Here is a 23,485-nt window from a genome sequence, read left to right on the forward strand (position 1 = left end):
AAATAGAGTAATTAATAGAAACATTGTTTCTGCGATTATCAACATAACAAACCACCAGCAGTAGTGGTTTAAAGGTCGGGAGCCAGTGCTCCAGCTTCATTTAGCCCACGTCGTAAAACACTAGCTTCATTTGTCTTGACACAATGGATTGAAACAGTGCTAACAAAGCACTGAAACTATCATTTGGTGTCAGAGATGGTCACTATGTAAACAAAGTAAACGGATGTAACAATTCATCTCTTAGACCCTTAAATGGTCAGAGGGACATAACAAACACACATAAGCTACAGGAAGTGAAACACTCCGGAAATCTTCATTATTGTGTGGACATACCTGATAGAATATGAAGGTTGTCTGAGAATGGAGGATGGATGACGTTATATACGAAGTGTCATTGGGAACTTTACTGAATGACAGGCTTGAGTCTATATATTGCTCTGCTCGGTCCTGAGCAGGCAGGTTAAAATGGACCGACAGGCTGACAAGGCATTAGCAAATATGGGGGAGTGCATGTGATCACGTGTCTGTTTACATGTGTGTGTATAATGGAAAATCAGCAGCATTTCCAGCTAAGTGTTTTCCAGGGTAAGAGTAGGCTCTGCAGGGTTACACCACTGTGTGTGTGATCTGTTAAAGTAAACTGACTGCAAGACAAAGCATTAAGAGATGAGCCCAGAGAAGAACAACTTGCAGCATGATAACAGTGTACACTGAGACCACGTCTTATCTCCCTCTTTTCATTGTGCATAAATATCTTCTATAATCTCTATCATGGATTTTGTTATGTTGATACTGTGCTGATGGTGCACCTTGCATTGGGAGCTTGGACCCTGACGTACATGCTTACAGGTCTAGTATGATCATTTCAAGTGAGGCCTGATTCATTGGCCAAACGAAATCTTGGACATACACTTCTCCAGATAAACATATATCTGGACATATATACATAGATAAACAGTTTGATGCTAAAGTATAACCTAAGCACTTTTTGCTTGGATACAATTTGTTGATGTGTCTCATGACCACGTGAACACAGTTATTAACATCACATAGACAATTAATGACGTGTTCACATCGAAAAATCAAATGTGTTGGCAACTATAATCTGCGGTAGTATTATGTAAGCGAGCATCTTTGGCCTCATTTTGAAGGAGTTTATAAGGTAAAATTCTTGTGTTTAACCAAGTTGAGACCTCGGATGGTCACAGCTGTAATATTACTTACATTAAATTATAAAAATATATGAAAATAAATAATGTACTCTGGCACACACAATGAGAGCACATACGGAACACACACATGCAAATGAACAACCACATGTGCATGTACAGGTGAACACATGTACAGCACACACAGGCATCAGTAAACACACACACACACAAACACACACACACACACACACACGCACACACACACACACACACACACACACACACACACACACACACACACACTATGTGCTCTGTGTGCTCCTGCTGTCATACAGACCTTTACATATCAGACGTACTGCACACACACATACACACACACACACACACACACCTACACACACTGCTGTTGCATTAATAATGTTGACCTGGCTCTATCCTGTGAATAATGAAACATGGTTCTGCTTTGATGTGGTGAGATGTTGGACCCCCCCTCCTCCCACACACACACACACACACACACACACACACACACACACACACACATACACACACACACAAACACACACACACATTCAGACATAGACACACCCACACACACCTACGCTCAAGCACACACCGTTGTCTGCCCTGCTGCTGTTTTCCTTCTTGCCCTTGAACAGGTTCTCTGTGTGTGATTTTTTCAGTTTCTCAGTGTAGAAGTGTTACGACACACATACACACACATGTATGTGTGTTTCATAGTGTGTATATACAGTTTACTCCACCTTCAGTGTAAATGGACATGAGCGAGACTTTATTACATGTCTGTTTTATAATTTAATTGCCGAGATTATTCTAAGATTATAGTTTGTAGCTACAGTCTGATCGAGCTGCTGCTGCACTGATTTTCAGGAGGAAAGATTGTTGGACAGAATATGTTTAATGTTCCTCTGTTAGGTTTCTGCCCAGTCTTCCTAAAAAATCATGAATTTGACATCTCCTACCTTCAGTGTTTTTTGTGTGACACCACCGAGGTAAGAGATGTGCAAGAACGAGAACAAAAAATTCTCACTATGTTGAAATCTTCATGCAGGTTCTTCCTCCAGGGCTGAATTGTCATCCATGCAGGGGTTCACATTTGTGCCACTCAGTTCTACACAATCACACAAAGAAAAGGAGCATTACAGAAATAGCAGCACTAATTAACAGTCACACTGTGCCCACCGTCTCATTTCCCACCGCCTCTCTAACTAATCCACATAAACAAATGCATGAAAGAGAGGGAAAAGTGCACCAACTACCCTAAAAAATCCCCCAGATTTAGGTTAGTGCTTCTATAAACCCGTGAGAAACATGTAACTGAACAACTGACAAGCTGACCTGGTTTCCCTGAGTGAGAGATTCACTCGCAGCCAGAGTGTCCTGATGTCCCATTTCCTTCACAAACGTTGTTTATCTCAATTGAGCACAACGCTTGATTGATAGCAGTCTTTTTGGTTCAGAGTGTAGGCAGTTTATCACGACAGCGTGACAGTCTGCTAGAGTGGAGGATGCTCAGCAAGCGTCTTGTCTTCTTTTTTACTCTGCATCTCTCATGAACGAATCATATGTGTTGTACAGATCCCCTCCTATGCATTTATTCTTCATCCAGGCTGGATTATATCTACCTGCAGGTGTTTTTGGTCATTAAATTTCACAAAGTAGGTTGATGTTTACACAACAGATACCGACGGAAATGCTTTCTATGGGAGTTGCTTTATGTACATTTAGGAAGTGTATGCAGTCTCTGTTGATAGATGTCCTTTGCCATCATCTGTTTGGAATCATGTTCTTTGTCTTACCTTTCTGATGTTTTTGTGGTGGTTTGATGGTTGTTCAGTGCTAGATTTTGGTGCAAAATGCTTTGACTTGATTGAAATTGACTAGATAAGCAACTGCATACATCCTACAAGGTCATGTGATGAGACATGTGATGAACATATTCGTTTTCAAATGGCCAGGAGACCGAAATCTGTTCTTGTGAACTGACTGTTTAGCATCAGTTAGGATTAAAGGAGCTATTTGTAAATTTTACTATTGCTACATAGCTAACATTAGGAAAAACATTTGTACTCAACAATCTAGAAGAATAGAAACATCTATCACGTCTTTTCTTCAACTGAATTTAGCACGCTGACCAGCTAGCTCCGGCCCATCTCGTCACTTTCCAGTAGCGACTCACTGAAGCCACTAATCTGCATATGATGATCAGAAACCTATAAATTGCAAACTTTACTCTGATCAACAGATGGAAATTTCCAAAGAAAAAATTGTATCTTTTTTACCAAGGCTCTTCCATCACTGACACTTCTTACATACAAATACATGATGCCTTTTTATTTTGTTTTGTTTTCAGTGTTTTCAGAGTGGAATTTTCCATTTGTATATTTGGGCAGGATTTCTCTTTGTTGCCTGAAATAGCTTGTCATTGTTGTATTCTTCCACGAATGGAGCTGTGTAGCTGTGTGCTAATCATGTCAGCCTGTGACAGTGCTAATCCAGTCTCCTCCTGGAGCTCTCTACCCAAACTCTACTATACTGCATACACACACACACACACACACACACACACACACACACACACATGATCTACCCAACATGACATGAGATAGTATAGCTGTCTACATGGCTTTGTAGGAAGGAAAACATGTGATGATGGAAGTGACAGACAAGGTAGGAGGCAAACCGAGAGAGACAAGAGCATCCATGGAAACACATCCAGACGTTTTAACCATCAGAGGAAAAGCAGAGATTAAGTCCAATTATAAAAACACACCAGCAGCAGTTCATTGTTCATTGTTTTGTCACAGCACCGAGTGAACATGCTTCTTTGTTCAGGTTTTTTACCTGCTTTGTTTGTCAAGGTCATGTCCTGGCTCTTTCCCTCTCCCATTCTGTTTCCACACATCTCTCTTCAACAGCTTTTAGGATTAATGCTATTGATATTTTGATTAATAATTCATTGGTGACCTTTTAATGTCTCCATTTAAGTCTGTGTTTGAATTTGTGTGGAAATCAGAGTGCTAGTCTCGGAATTTGTTGCTCGGCCATCTTCAGGAAATCGTATCACTTTGACCTGACACTAGTTTTAAAGTGTTCGGCTACAAACAGCCGTAGTGGCTTTTATTGAAAGGTAAATGGTATAGTACAGTGTTACTACCTAAATCTTATGTGACGTGCTCTCTCATTCTCGTTCCTTGACACACACACACTGTATACTTCCATGGAACGGAGAGGGCGTGGAAGGTGGATGGAGCACAACAAAGAAAGCAAGAGAGAGAGGCGATGGAGTTGGAGAAGAGTGTGTATGTGTAAGAGAGAGAGAGAGAGAGGAGAAAACAGTGGAGGGTAAATCCTCTTTCCCCGCTGACTTTAATCTCTCTACGGGCTGAGCCTGGCAGTTCAGGCCTTACTGCAGCCGTCAGTCAAGACGAGTGACAGCCAGCAGGGCCACAGGTGGGGGATGGTGAGGGCTGGACCTTGCGTTATGTCAGCTCCAATGTTGTGTGTGTGTGTGTGTGTGTGTGTGTGTGTGTGTGTGTGTGTGCTTGTCCATGAAACATGTTAAGCATGTTAAAGAGGAAGTGACTTTCACAGTGGGAAGAATGGACCAGGCTGTTGTCCCTGTCCTTCAGAAAGCTGACTAATGAAATCAACAAGTTAATTTGCTATTATTAAATTGGTCGCATCATGTGTCTGTTGTATATGAAAGTGACAGGATATAATGAGATACCTGGAGGGTAGAGTGGTCTTGTGGATCAAAATGTTACTGTTATGAGGAATGTTACAAGTCAAATCAATAGGTTTCTTACAGAATTTAGATTACAATGACAGTAACACACAGGTGTAGCTGAGAGGAACTAGCTTGGCTTTTTTTTGTCACATGATGTAACTTGCAACCTAAGCCAGTAAGATCATTTGAAAAGAGCAACTGAATTTACCTTCTAATTTCTGGTGTGTTACCTTTGTGTGCAAATAAAATGTGCTTACAGAACAGTGGATGTTAATGGAGCAGGTTGATGTGCTGATTTTTTGAACTTTTTAGCCCCTCTAAAGATGGCACTGTTGGCCAGGCAGTCCACCACTTTGGTCCAGACCATACCAGCCAACATTTGGGTTGTTATAGACTGAGTTGTTGCTGCTGTGAAAGGTTTGTAACATCTCAGTACATGAAGAGTACAGTCTGTTTCTTTTATGGGACATGCATCACTGGAACATCGATACTGTTGCCACTGACAACACAACCACGGCAACACTGTCTACAAGTGGTCATTGCCATAGATATGGCCAGTCTTGGTTCACTGCCATTTAGGATACTTCAGATCCATTGATTCGATTATAGCCTGAGTATCTTCTCCACCACTGAAAAGATGTGCAGACATCGTTCGCAAACTCACATGATCTAAGTTTTATAAAGCTCTCCTTGGGCCTCAGCAGGTATTTACAACTTTAAAATTCAGTTAGTTCACTCAGTTCATCTGTATTTGTCCTTGTCCTCGTCTGCTCTGTGTGGTTCACATGTAATGTTGCTGATCCATCACCTGAAGCTCATGTTGCTGTTGCTCTCATTGTGAGGAGCTCTGGATTACAGCGTCAGCCAAGAGTCTAAAATGTAAAATGTCAACATAAATATTTGAAAGTGCAACTATGTACCAAGTATAGCAGAGAAAAACACACACACACATGCATGCACACACACACACACACAATTAGAGAAGCACTTTGAAATGGCTGCCGCCTCCCCCCTCCATCTCTTTTCCTGGCACATGTTGAATTATTAACTGGCCTGACGACTCCACTGGGACGGAGGCAGAGACAGATAGACAGAAGGCGCGGCACAACAAGGAGATACCTTATCAAACATCTAGCTGTGACTCTAAATGACCTTCTGTGTGTTCACCTCGGTGATGCTCTGACAGGAACTGACTGATGGACGCTTCTGGAATCGAGCAGAAAACTAACTACCAAAATCTGGAACATCAACAAAATGAACCAGCTATTTTTGCAGTTTTACACTAGCACCACCCAAAAAATATAACCATACCCTGGCAGCTTAAAGCCAGTCTAGAATATTACAAAAATTCATCCATATAAACCTGTTTTTGGAATCAGCCTCCTTCTGCAGCCACAGCATCTGATTGAGTCCAAACGTCAGTGGTCCCTTGGTCCAATCGCTACACTGTACATCGCAGTAGATTAGATTATATAAAGCATTAATGACCCCTGAGTTGAGTGCTGCTGGGTGGTTAAATTTATATCAGTGGCAAGACACATTAGAAGAAAAACTTCTCAATATGATTTGTGCAATAGAAACAAAAGCACATTCGACACACATTTGAGATTTGATTGGACCAGATCAGATTATTTGCCTCATTAAAGGCTTAATTGAAAAAGAACGAGTGAGGGAAAGAAGGAAAGATACAGGGAGACCTAGCTGCTTTTCTTTGTCTCCTCAGCCCTCATCACCTTTCGCTCTGACCAGCAGCAGCAGCAACAGCAGCAGCAGCAGCAGCATGTAGCTCTGTCAGCCTGCAGAGTAACAGCCACATACATTTTTCATGGACCATACCTCCAGCCCTACTGTGTGTGGCTTTATGAAAAACTGTCTGGCAGCGTGCCAGAGGAGCAAAAATAGACCCTGTCTCTGTCCTGATATTTTTTCTTCTAACCGTAGTGATGAACCCCCCCACCCCCACCCCACCCCCCCTCGTTCATCTTGATTTACTGTTGATCCCTGAGGAGGAAATTCAGGGTCGTCAGGGTGTAGCAACAATGTTTGGGGTGTGTGTGCATGCGCATGTACGAGCGCGTGTGATTGGGTCTGTTAACAAAAGGAGAATCTATTTACTCATGGTGTTTAAACAGTCAGTTATGCATCAGTTGTGCTTATGTGGTAAGAATGTTGCCATTAACTTTAGCTCAGTCAACATCTTTGCTGCCTTTGTTCCATCTCATGTGTTGATGGTCTTTTATTGTGCTATTGACAGTGACTGAGCAGGTCTGAAAACAGCTTTTCACACTTAAATACTGGCCAGCTCTGACTACAGGAACATTTCCAGGAACCTTTTTAGGAAGCCAGAGCAACTCACCTGCATTGAGCCGTACTTCCTGTTTCCCCAAAAAGTAGTTCCAGTGAGTATGAAATAGATATTTGACAAGTGTTGGCATCAGGATTCAGAGAGGGGTCAAGACTGGTGTGAAAAGCTATTCACTGATTTGCTGAAGGACACTTTGACCATAACTGCTATGAAGAGAGATTGAACCTGTGGCCCTGCTGTTATAGAACAACCTGTCCAACCTCTAATAGCTCTAGATGAATCTCACAACAGATGGGAGCAGAAAATGGCATAAATCTTTAAGATGATTATGAATATTCATTCATTCATTTGACTTGACTGCAATAGTTCAGTGACCTCACAAGTCATCACAAGCAGCAGGTGTAATGAAAGCATCAGAGCTGTGCTGCCTTTGCATTCATTAATGATGTTTGAATAAACTGATTTGAGTTAAAGTGATGTTTTTGGTGTTGTTGGGGACAGATAGGAAATGGGCTGCTATTGATGCAGATCAGGAAACAGACTCTTTTGTCCATTGGCCACAGTGGATGTCTTTCCAAAAAGAACTGTACGACAGTTTTATCTGTTACTCGAACTGGACTTCCTGGATTGTATTTCATGTCATACTGGTACCTGAAGCAGGGTGAATGGTTGTTTGTCTCTATATGTCGGGCCTGTGATAGACTGGCGATGTGTCCAGGGTGTATCTCACCCACACCTGATGAAAACCGGGATTGGCTCCAGCCCCTCTTTTACCCTCAAAGGATAAGGGGTTTGGCTAATGGGGCTAATGGTACCTGAAGCTGCACACCCTCACCAGTGCATCCCTGTGTGTTGTTTCAATGCACATGCCATCTAATGCTCTGAAATCCTCTGATTTTTTCTTTCATTGAGGTGACATGCTGTCCATAGCACCATCTTTTATACAATTTTATTCTGTTGTATTGTTGATGGACTAACCTGCCTCTTCCTCTGTCTCTCTCTCTCTCTCTCTCTCTCCTTCAGTCTTTCTTATTTGAGGTCAAAGTTCAACAGTCATCATGGCAGACGAAGCAGATATGCGCAATGAGCTGGCCGACCTCCAGACACGCGCAGACCAGATAGCTGATGAGGTAAAGCAGAGGACACACTCACACACTGTTTAACATGCACATGTTGACACACAAACACTGATGTTATCTGTTCCAATATTGACAATAAAGATAATGCATCACATTATATTTTTCAAATAAATGCAATTTACAGTGCAGTACTTCCTTCAGAGAAAAAATATGATTTTTGCCTGCTGCTCATTGGGCACTGCAGTAAAATGTGATTCCTTATGATCCTGCGTTACCTGCTGAGGTGGCTGCTACAGTGATCTTATTATTATTTAAATTTAACAAAACCTATTGTAATATTTATATTATAATTACTTGTTAATATACGCTTTTTAAAATGCAAATCATTCCATTATTGATCTCAATAAGAAAAAGTGGCATTTAACTTAATTTGGGAAAGATCATCTTCTGTATTTTCATTTGTTTTCAACTCCAACCTCCAGTGAAATAATGATAGATTTTGTGACAGTTGCTTGGGTAATTTGAGAGGGGTGTTGCAAATACAAACAGTCTCTCCATAGAAAGTATATCATGCACTACAATCTACACGTACATGTTGAACATTTTAAATTATCTGCCAATCCAGAAAGCTTGTTGTAACCTGGGTAGTTGGTTTTCAATCAGCCAGTCAATCGTTCAGTCTTCATGAACATTTGCACATCTAACATCACAGCAAAAAACAATCAGTTCAGTTACTGTTGTAGGAGGCTACCTTCTTTTGCCAAATAAATAAGTAAAAATGTAACTTGCTGCGTACTTGTAGGTGAAGATGGCAGCACACCAGAAAGCAGAAAAACAGAGGAGGAATTTTTTTCAAAACTTGGTCAAGAGTTTAAACTGATTTTTGGTACATGACATGACCATTATAATTTGACATTTCAAAATGACCTGTTCTCATAAGGACAGATGTATCCCCAAAGCCTCCAGGCTACCAGACGCAGCTGCTTTAATGTGACCCTCCCTTGTTTCAGTCATTTGTTCTCTAAGTCTATTTCATCAAGACTGTGCTTTTTTGGGATAAGGGAGAACTTTTCCCTTTTTAATGAGTCGAGAGGAGCTCAGGAAGAGCAGATAATTCTGTGCAGCAGAATAATAGAGAAGCTCAAATGGCCTTATTAAACATTCATGAGGAGATAATGCAAGGCCAAGAGGCTTCACGGATGTGAAGGGAGGAGAGGAAGGGATGAATAAGGAAGGCAGGGATTGATGGATGGAGATGAGATTACCAAGGGGAAACAGTGAAATAAGGATTAGGAAGGAGAGAGTGTTTGGTTTAAGAGGGGTCCTGCAGAGGATAGAAAGTTAGCAAACAAAAGGCAGAAATCAGATAATTAATACTGGAGTCAGAGGAGAAGAGAGGAGGGAAATAATCAAAGTTCATTATATGACTCAGTAATTTGTCTGATACATATTTGTGATTTTCTGATCTCCTTTGATCACCTTAATGTATGATTTTAAACCCTTAATATTCCACCTTAACACTGAGATATCTTGGTGATATCTGTCACAGGGGATACGCTTGTGTGTCTGTGTTTGCTCTCTTGTGGACTCTCAGCTAATCAGCCCTCTCTCTCTCTCTCTCTCTCTCTCTCTCTCTCTCTGCCTCTCTGCTTGCAGTCTCTGGAGAGCACTCGGCGTATGCTGGCTCTGGTTGAGGAGGTGAGTCCAACAGTACAATGACACACATCACATTACCAGTCACAACAGAAAGAGAATAAGCATGCTCACGATTACACAAACAGTGATTTATCATAGAGATTGGCGATGGGCGGTTTCCCGCCTCTCGTCCTGAGATAGCTGGGATTGGCTCCTGCCCCACCATGACCTTCAGAGGATAAGTGGTATAGCTAATGGATGTATGGATGATTTGTCTTGGTGTTTTCATTTGTTGACATCTACCAATACCTTCCTCATGCTAAGTAGTGAAGATGTTTTTTTTCCTCCCAGTACATGGTTTAACTAGCTCTTCTTTACATCTACAACACTTGTCAGGTACATTTCAAGTCAATTCAGTAATGAATCAGTGTCTCACTCGGATTCACCTGGTCAGTCAGTTCATGGAGAAAACAACCAGTTTTTAGTACTTAGGTTATTAAAGGGGTGTGTCCTTCCATCAAGAATAAATAAATTGGAGTCTTTTAAAAATGAATTCCTGCTTCTTTAGAGAATCATCCAAAGAGACTTAAGGGGGAGTTGGGGCAACTTCTTTTTTTTAATAATTATCAAATTGGTGATCCTTCCATTGAAATCTGAATTGAAACATAAATTGCCTCAACTTTTGAACATAATTATATTTTATTCAGAACTTGGTTTATTTATTGCCCAGTGATATAGCATCATATTCAGCATACTATAACCACAACATAAGAAATAAAGGCAAACCTCTAAAATGTGAGATCTAATTGCATCATAAGAAATGTTGAACATTTAACACACTGTTCACATTGTTATGGTGATTTCAGAAAACATAACATTTAAAATATTAGGTCCAAAAAGCTCTACTGAACTTGAAGGACATATTCAGTTTGTAACCTGTTAAAAAAGTCTCTTCTTCACATGATTGTTTTTTCAGTGAACCTTGGTTTGCATAAAACTGTTTTCAGCACTTTCATTGCTCATACTGACGTTGTAAATTGCAACCAAATGTTCAGCTACTCAGTGAAGTGAATGAGAGAAGTGCTTGGTGTCCAAGGAGCATGAACCATCTGTAGAAACGTCACGGTTGGTTGATCAGCCAGGTGTCTGTACCGGGTTTGTTCATCATGCTGTGGACTGCTATGTCCTCTCCAAGTTTGTGAGAGTTTAGCTGCAGAAGAAGGTTCAGCAAAGATATGTTTAATAGCCTGTTCACTCTGAAAATTATGTTCTTAGCTTTCCCTGCATGGGAAAACAATCTCCTTGTATGTTGTGCTCTCCTATAGCTGTGCCTGTCAAGTATAAAAGGTCTTAAAGGAGCTATTTGTGAGTTTTGCTATTTCTACATAGCCAACATTAGCATTAGCAGCTGTTTACTAACCACTTACTTACCTTGCAAGTTCAGCATCGAACATCATTCCTTCACTCATCAAGAGCTGCCTCCAGTGGTGCAAAGCAACACCAATGCTAACTCTAACTGTAGCTTCCAATCTGTCCTGAAGACGTAGCGCTGCTCAGAAGGCGTATTATAACCTCTTGAATTATAAAGACAACGATGGCTGAAGCTCTCGTCAAGCGACAATCACCACCACCTGCTCCCAGCAATAAACTACGTTTTGGCGGCAAAGAAAACTTACAAATAGCCCCTTTAACTACCACAGTGTTTGGGCATGGTGGCTTGTTTCTTTTATATTCTCTAGAAGTACTGTTTAAATATACCACTCAGGTGTTTGAGATTAGATATTGTGTCCGTATGCTAAGAAAAGTTAGCATGAAGTTATCTTTAAGAACTGCCAAGCTAATGTCGCTGGCATTAAATCAGCGTGTGCACTGGGGCTCTAGTGCCTGTTACATTCCTACTAGCATCAGACCCCAGCCACTAAGTCTTAATGAGACAAAGCTGGGTGGAACAGTTTTGAGTCCTGCGGCTGACCTCAACAGTGACCTACTCGGCAGACAAGCCTCTATACTGACAGTGGCTGAATATGTGACCTTTGAAGATAATGCCAGGAGAATGCCATTTGTTCATTTCAACTGCTAGTCTCTGATTTGAAAATATCCAGTGGTTTGTTAGCTCAGAGTGTGTTCCCCTGTGATGCTCCTAGATTGTTGTTTTGGATATAAAAACCAGTGAAAGACACAGAGGCAAACAGCTACAGTTTCATGTTCATCTTCTCCTCTCTGTCTGCCAACATGATCTTTATCCATCTCACTTAGTATCTCTCCAGAGAAAAAGGCTCAGTATAGACTGCAAATAGGCAATAAAACAACATGAATTATGGATGAGACTCTACATGCTGCTTCTTATAATACAGTAGATATTATACAACTAGCTCTGGGTTTTTTTTTGAGTTTATGGCTTAATTTTTTAGCATTTGAATAATGGTCAACACTAAAGTTGTGACAAAGCAACTTTCATATATCAGTTTTTATTATTCTCTCTATGTTGCCCATAGATGCCATACATGCAGACTGGATACAAAACGGAGTCTGTTATTAAAGTGATTCTGTTTCTAACCATATAGTCCACCTTTCTCTCACATAGGAAATTGGAAGCACATGCTAATACTCCGTGACCTCGGTGTTGAAAGGGCTTATAGTGAAGCTTACACTAATAGAATGAGTGGGGAGCAGTCAGACCATACTCGTCCAGTGATCTATCTGAGATCTGTGCAGTGATACCTGCTTGTTCAGGGCCTGTCCAGGTCTGAGTCTGCACCAAGACTATATCAGATAAAACATTCTCAGTTATATGCATCTGTACTGGAGTTTTGATCCGTGTAGTGCCCTGCTAAAAAGGTATTAAAGGACAGTGATGGCATTTAGCCTTAGATGTCTCGTGCTTCCTCCGTGAAGCTTAAAGGATAACGCCGGAATTTTTTAACCTGGGTCTTACTTTTCCATGTTTTTAGGTGTAAATGATTAATAGGGACAAAAATCTTTGTGATGAATGTTCCACTACTGAGCAAGAACGCTATATATGGCAACTGTGTAACAGCTGCTACAATATAATAAATGGGCATCAAAGTATGTCAACTAAAAGTGCTTGTTTTTTCCACTGACAGGTTCAGATTGTTATTATCAGTGTCTGATAACATTATGGATGTGATTCCTACTGAGATAGACATTTTTTTGTAAAAGCGTAAGATCCATTTTGTCTAAGCAGTAACAGCCATTATATCGCTCTGTTCAAAAACGGTAATTAGCTTACAGAACACAGAAACTGATAGTCTACCGTTTGTTTGTGATTGTGACATTCAGTGGTGGAAGGAGTATTCAGATTCCTTTACTTTACTCAAAGTACCACACAATAACATTAACAAAGTAACTGATCGAGGCAGCGGTTTTTTATAATGTTGATGATCCAGAAAAGAAAGCTTATCCTACATTAGTACCCAGTAAGTCGAGGTGGTTCAACTCATCAGCCTAATACCTTAAATGTAATTGTAAAATCCATGCAGAACCTGTATCATAACAACATTATGCATGGATTCTCATTAGAAATGCATGAACTTACATCAGAGAGCAACACAGTGAATCAATTTTATGTTATTATCATATAAATCAAATTTATAGAGATTAATATGAAACACAAACATAAAGATTTTTTTCAGTTGCGTTTCAGTTTTAGCCTTACAGTGGTAATAATAATATCAGCACTGTTGTTCTATTGGAAGAAGTCTTAATATCCACCTCTGTGGCTACACAGTGTTGCCTTGGATATTCAGTGTGCACAGTGTATACAGTTTACATGTATTACTGTAATAACTGGTGTATTAAAGCCATAAAACACTAGAGGACATACTTTCCTTGAAACATGAGTGATATAATGTGTCCTTGTCTCATGCAAATGTGACCCATAATTCATTCTCTGGACCACCGTGTGGCATGACTTTTATTTTGTAAGATGCCATGAAAACGACTGTATCTGCATCAACTGACTGAAATGTTTACAGTGTCCTACGTCTGCAGGTCTTCTGAGTTTGTCAATTAAAGGCATAGTTTCACATTTTTGGAAGGATAGAGTAAGACTTAGACCACAAGATCAATACCACTCTCATGTTTGTGCTGTAAATATGTAGCTAGAGCCAGCAGCCAGTTAGCTTAGCTTAGCACAAACACTGGAGGTAGGGGGGAGAAAGCTAGACTGGCTCTGGCTTTGTATTTAACAAACAATTTCTATCAGTATTAGTAAATATATATATAAATATATGCTAGAATTTGGAATTCATTAACTGAAATCCATTGTATTCTACTATATTTTGCACAAGCTTTGCTGCCTCTATGATGAAATTGTTACCTTTATTAAAACATACATTTTCCTTGGATTCCGATTCACTGAAGACTTATTTACATGATATAAAGCAAATACTGGCTCAGTCCTATGCAAAATCTGTGCATCAATAGAATAAACCCCCAAGTGCTATATCTAATATGTATCAGCAATGAAGAGATGTGGTGCAATGAATTCTGTTCTTGGAAATGAATCGACTTGGTAGAGCAGCACATTTCACATTTCCCATGTCTCTGAAATGGTTTTATCAAGACAGACCCAGAGAAGGTTTTATGAAAACGTTATCTTCACACGAGGCCCGCGCGCAAGAGAAATGAGAAACTGCTGGATGGCTCAGAACGAAATGTGAAGAAAGAAAGTGAGAGAGATGGAAATGACAAGGAGAAAGTAAGACAGCCGTGAACACGAGAGGGACGAAGACTGAGACGAGGAGAGTGTGAGAGATAAACAGTGAAGGACATCAGTCCAAAGCCAGTGTCTCTGTGGAGCAGTACGGGAAATCTGATTTTATCTGATTCTGATTTGAACAGCGTCAGGCCTGAAGTCAGATAATACAGTACACATGATGGACATGATATTATATTCATGAGGGCTGTTATATGCCTAGAAACCATTACATTACAAGTTGGCATGTCAGAGAGATGAGTTAACAAATGGTTAATTGATGGTTTTAAGGGGAATTATGTGCTAGCAGACTTTCTTGGCTAGTAGCAGTAACTTCAAGTTACTGCTGGTTGCTTGGCAACACTTTTTTTTTGTACAGCTTGAATAAATGTTTTAATTTGTGATATTTATTAAAAGGCAGCTTTTATCATTTTCAGACAGAGCCAGGCTAGATGTTTCTCCTTGTTGACAGTCTTTGTGCTAAGCTAAGATAAGGTCTTACTATATGTTTAGATATGAAATCAATCTTCTCATTTAACTCAACTCAGCAAGAAAGCAAATTAATGAATTAATTGAAAAATAAATAAATAGTTGTAAAATAGCTGTGATTAAGTAGTTTTGTGTTTATGTATCAGATATCACGTCAGGTGCTGGTTGACCAGTGGCAGGCAGCAGGTGCACACTTGGGTCATCCTGGTGCACTCGTCTCCACCGTGACTGAATTAGCATAGATTCCAGGAGACATTAGGGAGGATATCTCACTAAAAAATCAATACCAGGCTACAGAGGGCTGCGTCTTAATGTCAACAGACCTCTTTCTCTCTTTCTTTGCCTTGCTTATTTTTCTTACTCCATTCTCTCTTTCTTCTTTCCTGAAATTACTATATTTTTTGATCATTACTGATACAGACACCATCGTCAGGCTTTTAGCAACACTTTTAATTCACAGAACCTTTAAGGCAACCAAAGTTTTATTTAAAGACAACATTAATTCCTACTTTATTATTCAACTAAATGAAGTTAAACTTCACAAAATATCCCCAAAAAAACTCCAGACCGCTTCACACCAGCAATTCTTCTAAACACTGAAATGAAGAAGAAGGAAAGAGATGAAATGAGTTTAAAATATTCATCAGTACATGTTCATTTCCTGGGCAGAAGATTATTTTGGGAGAAACTGCTTTAAACATCATCAGGTCCTTAATGGAGACTATACAGCTTTCTGTGTCGCAGCAAAGTGTGACGACCTGATGGTGTGTGTGTATGTGTGTGTGTCTGTGTGTCTGTGTGTGTGTGTGTATGTGTCTGTGTGTGTGTATGTGTTTGTGTGTGTGTGTATGTGTCTGTGTGTGTGTATGTGTGTCTGTGTGTTTAACCACCCATGTAGAAAGAAGTGATGTCACCACATCAGACTATGCCAGTTGGCGTGGTCAGATATCCTGTCCTGTGTAGTCCTGAAGCCCGACTACCCTTGCATGTCTGTGATTTCCCATGATTCCTGGTGGGTAAACAAGCAGTTCTCCTGCTCGATTTAAGCCCATCTAAACACAAACAGTAACTCTGCTGAGGTTTCCGTGCTGAAGATTATATAATTCTTCTTCTTCTATCCCCCTAGTTCATGTAAATGAACCTGTTTTCTTCTTCTTCACACTCATACAGATCCATGGCCACTGGTAGATCTTTTTGACAGTCAGTTTGATTGATACTTATATCAGTTTCATGTCCAACCGGCCTCCAGCACTGGACTCTATCCATCACTGCCCCAAGAAGGTCAGAGTGCATTTTGATCCAAAACGGCTGATGCGTGAACTGAACGGCCTTTGGACTTTAATATGTGTTAGAGGAGGCCTCAGGCTCGTGGAGAGCACAAAGCTGTTGTTTTGTTGTGTGCGCAGCAGTTAATGCGGTTATCGTGTACTCACTGAAGTGTGTTATTATGTGATGAAGCCCATGCACAAAGACATAACAGCGTATGAGTCTGCATGGATGTTCTTGTTCTGTGTGTACATATGTGTATGAACGCGTGACAACTGTGTAAGCCAAATCAGAGTGTTTCATTACCGGAGCTTTGTCAACAAATCTGTGGTACCAGCCCAGTGAACATAACAAATATAGCACATGCCATTTGGTGGATGAGTTTATCCTGAGAGTCTGTGCAGAGACATGCAGGAATATATTTATGGCGTTTTGATATGTTCTCTGGAGATTTTTCGCATCTTTTCTGAGGTTTTATGGAGCTTGTAAATTTTTTCATCTGCCTGATTCTTAATTAGGTGGATGTAAATCTGTCTATATGCAACGCTGCCTCATAGAAATTATGTTTCCATACAACTAAACTGTAAGAGCAAATATGTTTTGTGGGAAACATAACTGTGACCGGATTAGGATCTCTATTAACATTACATAACAATAACAATGAGGATATGTTTACATATCAGTAAAATGTTCATAGACATAACAGAAATATTTGTTTTCCTCCAAAATATCTGATCTTGTAGTACCACATCCATTTGCTGTGGCTACAGCATTATTACACTTTTCATGGTTATGTTTGGGGACTCACCACAGCACTCATTAAGTTTAAGGAAAGATCCTGGTCTGGCTTAATACAGAAAAAGTTCACAGTGACTTCAGACAGCAATGCCACTAACATCTTCATTCATTTTAACAAAAAAAAAAAAGAGAGAAAAAAGTTGCCTTTCCATGTAATCCAGCCAGTAATCACATTTCCTACAAAACATTTTTTCTGTTTGCTCTGTGGTTGCTATATGAGACATAAACTTTATTGACAATCTCAAAAGGCTTTCTCACCCATGATCCATGTACCACTGACACGGTACCGATCATGCTTATGTTTTAGGTGCTATTTTTCATTTATTTTCACACAGCGTTTCACTGGCTGTGAGAAAGTGAAGCTCTTACTGTCGGTGTGTGGTGGTGTGTATGTGGCCATTCTCTACCTAAATGATTTTTCTGTGGTCAGATTCTTTTCATGAGCAGTATTTACTTATTCTCTGTGACATTTTATTCCCATGACTTTGCTTCATTCTTGGGTCAAATATAGCTGATGAAATCCTTCCCTTTTTCTGACTTTTGGAAAATTTGTGTATGTGTTTGATATGTATGTTTTTTTTGTGTGTAAGTAGATTGATACTGCTATCAGGTCTGTACACTAAAAATTAAGCTAGATACAACAGATAATTAGCTTAGCTTTGCATAAAGACTGGAAACAGGGAAACATCTAGCCTGGTTCAGTCCAAAGGTAACGGACTCCACCTACCAGCACTTGCTCACACATTAACATGTTACATCTGGTTTGCTTAATCCGTACAATAACCATAAAATAAAATAAGTGTGTGGAAACAACATGGCAAGTCTTGTCATTTTTAAGATGTGTTCATATAGAGAGAAAAACGAATCTTCTGCTTTCACCACTTGACTGTTTGTGCAGTCTGAACTGATTCATCCAAAGCAGGTTATATATCAACTGCACAGATGTTAGCTGCAGATTAGCAACACATGTACTTCCATTTTTGTTTGGATAAAACCAATGAGATATAATGTGTTAATTAGTGAGCTTTAAAGATGCTGGTTCATTTTGTGAGAGCCAGGTAATCTAACCAGCTGTAGCTCCATTCAGCATACACACATGAGAGAAGTATCAATCTTCTCATTCAACTTTTAGCAAGAAAGCAAATAAGCAGAAATGTCAAACTAGTCCTTGAAGGTTGAGCTGTTTCAACAACATCAGACGAGATCAGTCACACTCAAAAAAGTGATTTCAAACAGTAATTTGACCCACCTCTGCTGTCCTGCACCGTTGCCCTTCACTGATCTCTTTCATTTATTCCTCTTTTCCGCTTCACTTCTCTTTCTTTTCCTCTCTTTCTCTCTGTCTGTCTGTTAGAGTAAAGATGCCGGCATCAGGACTCTGGTCATGTTGGATGAGCAGGGAGGTAAGTTGACAGGGAGCGATCACCAAACAACCTTCAATCTGCTAGACTCGACCAATTCTCTCTCGCTGCTTCTTAACGCTGTATAATGGGAGAATCGTCATCAGCAGCACATCTGGTATAAGACTGTAGAGTCCGAATCAAATTTACAACATCAGGGAAAATGACCTTTATGGTTTTATAATTACTAAAGTAAATGAACAGTTTATTTCTTTTTGAGTTTGTGCCAAGTCTTTAAAAGGAACCTTAGCTACACTGTGAACTAATGTGGCCAACATGATTATACTGGATGTGACTGCTTCAGCTAGCCCTCTGCTTTGCCTCCCTATTATTTCACTCTTATACTTATTTGTCAAATGAATATATATTAAATTAATCTTATAGATTATATTTTAGCTGTATGTTAAACTGTATAACAAGGACATGAACCACTTTAAAATCAATGTTTCTAACCTTGCTCTCTGAAACCTGGTTGAGATGTTTTCCAGGACACATGACTGACTGACTCAGAGGTCAGCTGGTAATTGATATATTTTACTACTATACTTTTTGTGAGGTAAAACAATTGACTGGTAACAAACTTGTGCACTATTTCCTCATATTCCTCCACAACCTCTCCAGTTCTGCCCTGTTTATGGCTCAATCCTCCAATAAGAATTAAAGGGCCCCTCCACAGGCTTTAGATGTCCGCCAGTGTACCAGTCTCACACAGTCCCACTGCCAGATCAGATGTGTGATGTCTTCTGCTGCTCTGGAGGAGCTTTCTAAAGCCTGAGAAAGTGGCATCACTTGGTTCCGATCACTTCAAATAAAGCAGTCTTTATTTGTGACTCTTCATCAGAGGTGATGACCTTTCTGAGCAGTTCAACCAAACACTGATTTCTCTTGTTCAGATTGCTTCATTTGTACGTTTTTCAGGGGCCTGAATAGGTAAAAGTATCCAGTTCTTCACAAAAGATTTTGAGAAAAGTACAATTTAATGTAACAGAAAATATTGTAATAATGTAGTGCATTCTTATTACAACTTTGATGACTGTAAGAGCTTAATTGCACCAGCTTTTACTAAGTGGATATTTTACTAAATTAAAATTTGGCGTGCCACACAAACTTGGTTTACATTGAGATAATATTTACACCCAGTAACTGCTGGGTGTAGCTGAACTACCAAACCTCACATTAGCTTGCTAATATAATATGACTTGTTTAGAAAGGAAAGTAAAAGACATGTATAGAATATCGAAGACAATCTGATGTGACACTTTATCACAGTTTTTAAATTACATTTCTCAAAGACAATACCATGTACCTTATAATTACAAAACATTGGCCTCAATACCACGTTTCCACTCAGTCTCAACCGCGCAAATACTACCAACTGTGATACACATATTCCTCCATGTTTGCACATATAAATAAAACAAAGCTATACCTAAATTTACAAAATGTTGGCAGTCAAGTTCAATATATCTTTATTTTTGAAGGTTATGCTACAGCTGTTGACTTCCTGTTAACACTGTTAATTGATTGGATGTTCTTTAACACATCACTGACATCTTTAGTTTTAATGATGCAACCCAATTTAGTAAGTCAGTAGTTTGAAACTAAGTAGTGGAAACTAAGATACTTAGGAAAGACTTTATGCTTAAACTAAGTAATGGATTTATGAATAGCTGCTGCAGCTGAGCACTGATTTGCAGTGAAATATAAAGTCAGACAGAGGGATGTTTTGATACTGAAGAATTCAATTTTTACACAATCCGTGTACTCATACAGAAATGTCATATATTACATATATGTCCCTATATCAACAGATATATAAGGAGATATATTATTATCACATATATATATCCTCTGGCAATATGGACATATACGTTTATAACATATGAAATACCCATAGTAAATATTTGTATATGTACATATAATGAAAATATCTATATGATGGATTTTTATATGGTACAACATGTTGCAACCATGTTAACAATACATGTTTGATCCAAACGTATATGCAAGTTTATTAAAACAACATACATATGAAAATTCTATGTGCTTTTATATATGTGTTTCTCATAAATTTCTTATTAATTTTAAACATGTCTATCTTCCCATTCAAGGGAAGTGGTCTCAGACTTCTGGACCCTCTGTATATAATATCAACATATATTGACAGGTTTTGGGATGGGTTTGGGATATATATTTATGTAACATACATAAAACATAAACATACATATTTGTATGGGCTGGACATATATGTTGAGATATCAAATTGTTCCAATTTCTAAAAGGTTTGATATATAAGTTTTACGTATATGTTTTTATTTTATATGTACATATATTTCATATATTGAAATTCAATATATATATTACATTTTTGTATCTTAAAGTGTTTGATTCTTTTAATATTTTAGAGAGACTGTACATGACACCATGAACTTTGACTGAATGACTGGAACATGAACAGAGAGGGAGAAAAGCTGCTAAGCACAAGCCAGCTTAATACTATAAGTCCTCTTTTATTCTGTAAATCTTGGTCAGAGCGACAAAGTTCCTACGTTCAATCAGACTAATGTTTCCACTTTTTCACATTTTATACTCGCATGAAAGTGGCTGGTGTTTTGTGGGTACGTTTACTGTGTGCAGCGGAGCGTCTACTCATAATATGCGTTGGAGATGTGTGTGTATGTGTGTTACCGAAGGCCTGTACTTAGTTCCATGCGTGAAAGAGCAGTCTAATTGGCCTGTCAAAGGAACAGATAGCCTGTTTCCCCCCTTCGCGCTCTCTTTCGTCCTGTCTTTTCCCCCGGAGAAACGGCTGCTACAGCGCACAGCTCACTGCTGTTATCACAGGACACCAATCAATTCACAGATTTAAATTACCTCTGCCTCTCAGCTAATGTCCTCTATACCTGATCCCCATCTGTCTAGCTCTTTTCTTCTTTTCTTTATTTCATGTTCCTATTCTTTCTCGCCAGCACCTGCTCCCTTTGCTTTTATCTCCTGACCTCCACTTTTTGTTTTGCTTTTTCAGTTAATTTGCATGGAGATCCCTCCATTACATTAATGATGAGGCCCTTTCTCGTCTTTCTTCTTTCTAGTCATCCTTCTCCTTCTCCTTCTCCCGCTCCCAACTCCTCCTTCCTGTTTGCAGTGAATACTGAACTACAAAAGCTTCTACCTTATTTGTCTGTGACATATTTTACATGTTATTTAAATCAAGAATTCCCTCTTACATTGCCAAAGAAAAAAAAGACTCGTAAGTAATATCCTTCCATGGTAATCAGTGAAGTCTTGTGGAGCTGTAAACAGGGGGGTAGCTGTCCTTTACACACACACGCAGGTCATACATAGGAGGAGATTTGTCGTTACTTGCAGTGATGTATATCCTGTGTTGGAGGTCTCACTGCAGCTAATGAGTTGCTCCCTGCTTGGCTGTTACGTCCGTGTTGAACTGAATTACACTCAGTCAGGGCTGATGAATTGCATCTGCTCGTCAGTGAGCCCCCACACATGCAAGATGTCATAGCTCAGGGCACAAGATGTTGGTTTGATTTTAGCTCTTGCAGGTTGAAGATGTACATGGAGTGTGATTGTTTTTTTTTTTGTTTTATGTTGATACATTTATTTTAATTGCCTTAAATTAATAACTGGAGATCATAGGTTTCCTTCTTTTTGTTTATTGGACTAGAGCATCACAGCTTGTCCCAGTGACTCTCCTCTTTTCCTGTTTCTCTTGGATCAATGTTGAACCCAAAAATAGATTTACTTGCATACCAGTCAATGACACACAACAAGCCAACAACATACATCAGTGTCTCATTTTCGTCTCCATGACACTGCAAGTAAAGTGAATTGAAGTGATGGACTGGTGCATTTCAAGAGTTATATCTTACAGAACCTGGTGAAGCACGAAGTGAAGGTCTTTATTTAAATCTGACAAACTAAACTGGAGATCTGGCTGGGATCAAAATGTTTGAATACATTTTATGGCCTGTAGTCAGTGTGTACTTTTGTATGCACAGTGCATATTTTTTAGATTTTTAAAGAAATACTTTTTATCATAATATATATCTGATGTGGGTATAATGACACCCCTTTAGGAATGGGATAATAAAGCAGTGAGTGCAGCATATTAGAAAGTTAATGCAAGGTTTACTATTACCAGCATTGCTGTAATGGAGCACGCCTCACCATCAGCTTTTAAAACTGTATTTTTAATACTTTAAAGCTTTTATGGGAATTTCCTTGTAGAAACAGAACTGTGGCCTAATGCCAACGTGGTTTAAATAATAAAATGAATGATGGCTGATTTCCCTTTAGCTGCTTCACTTTCAGGTTCAGTCACGTCACTTCAATAGAATAGAGCTATTGTTAATGTTATTAGTAACACCTGTGCTTTTCCTGATGCTGTGAAGAAGGCCTATTGCACCTATTAAGTCATCCTTCTTTCTAGCTGGTTAAACCTGTGACTGACTCACGGTCCAGGAGGGAGGAGGGAGGAGGGAGGAGGGAGGAGGGAGGAGGGGAGGCCCTCAGCCCTGTAATCCTCAGATGAAAGGGAGGAGGCAGGTTGTTAAGTCTGGCCTGGCTGTGCAAAGGCAAGGAGATAAACAATGCCTTTCTCTCTCACTCTCTCTCCCTCTCACGTTCCTCCTTCTCTGACTTACCTGACTAATGTAGTCATCTTTATGAAACATTTGTTCCTTGTATTTTCAGAGCACTGGTAGACTGACTCCTTCCCTCCCTGCTGGTTATAGTTAGGATGTTGGTTATGTAGAAAGTGAAGTCCACTGTTGCAGAGAGGAAGATAAAACACAGAGAAGACGTTTAGTGAGGAACATGTAGTTTTCCAGTTCCATGTTCTGTAGCTGATAGTGTCTACCCCCTGTTTATTGAGGCT

General features: G+C 39.5%; 1 protein-coding gene across 2 annotated transcripts in view; it reads left to right on the plus strand.

Moving 5' to 3' along the window:
• LOC111672289 (synaptosomal-associated protein 25-A-like) overlaps positions 1–23,485 on the plus strand; it is a 38,928-nt gene that overhangs the window by 6,217 nt on the left and 9,226 nt on the right. For both annotated transcript variants that reach the window (XM_023429685.2, XM_023429684.2), the window contains exons 2-4: positions 8,231–8,337; positions 9,943–9,984; positions 18,546–18,594. In XM_023429685.2, coding sequence (XP_023285453.1) covers positions 8,266–8,337; positions 9,943–9,984; positions 18,546–18,594 — 163 coding nt within the window. In that variant the 5' untranslated portion in view covers positions 8,231–8,265. The remainder of the gene's footprint in view (positions 1–8,230; positions 8,338–9,942; positions 9,985–18,545; positions 18,595–23,485) is intronic.

Source organism: Seriola lalandi, unplaced genomic scaffold (genome assembly GCF_002814215.2).
Source record: "Seriola lalandi dorsalis isolate HSWRI2012SDOR001 ecotype SW California unplaced genomic scaffold, Sedor1 jcf7180002054898, whole genome shotgun sequence".
NCBI lineage: Eukaryota > Metazoa > Chordata > Actinopteri > Carangiformes > Carangidae > Seriola > Seriola lalandi.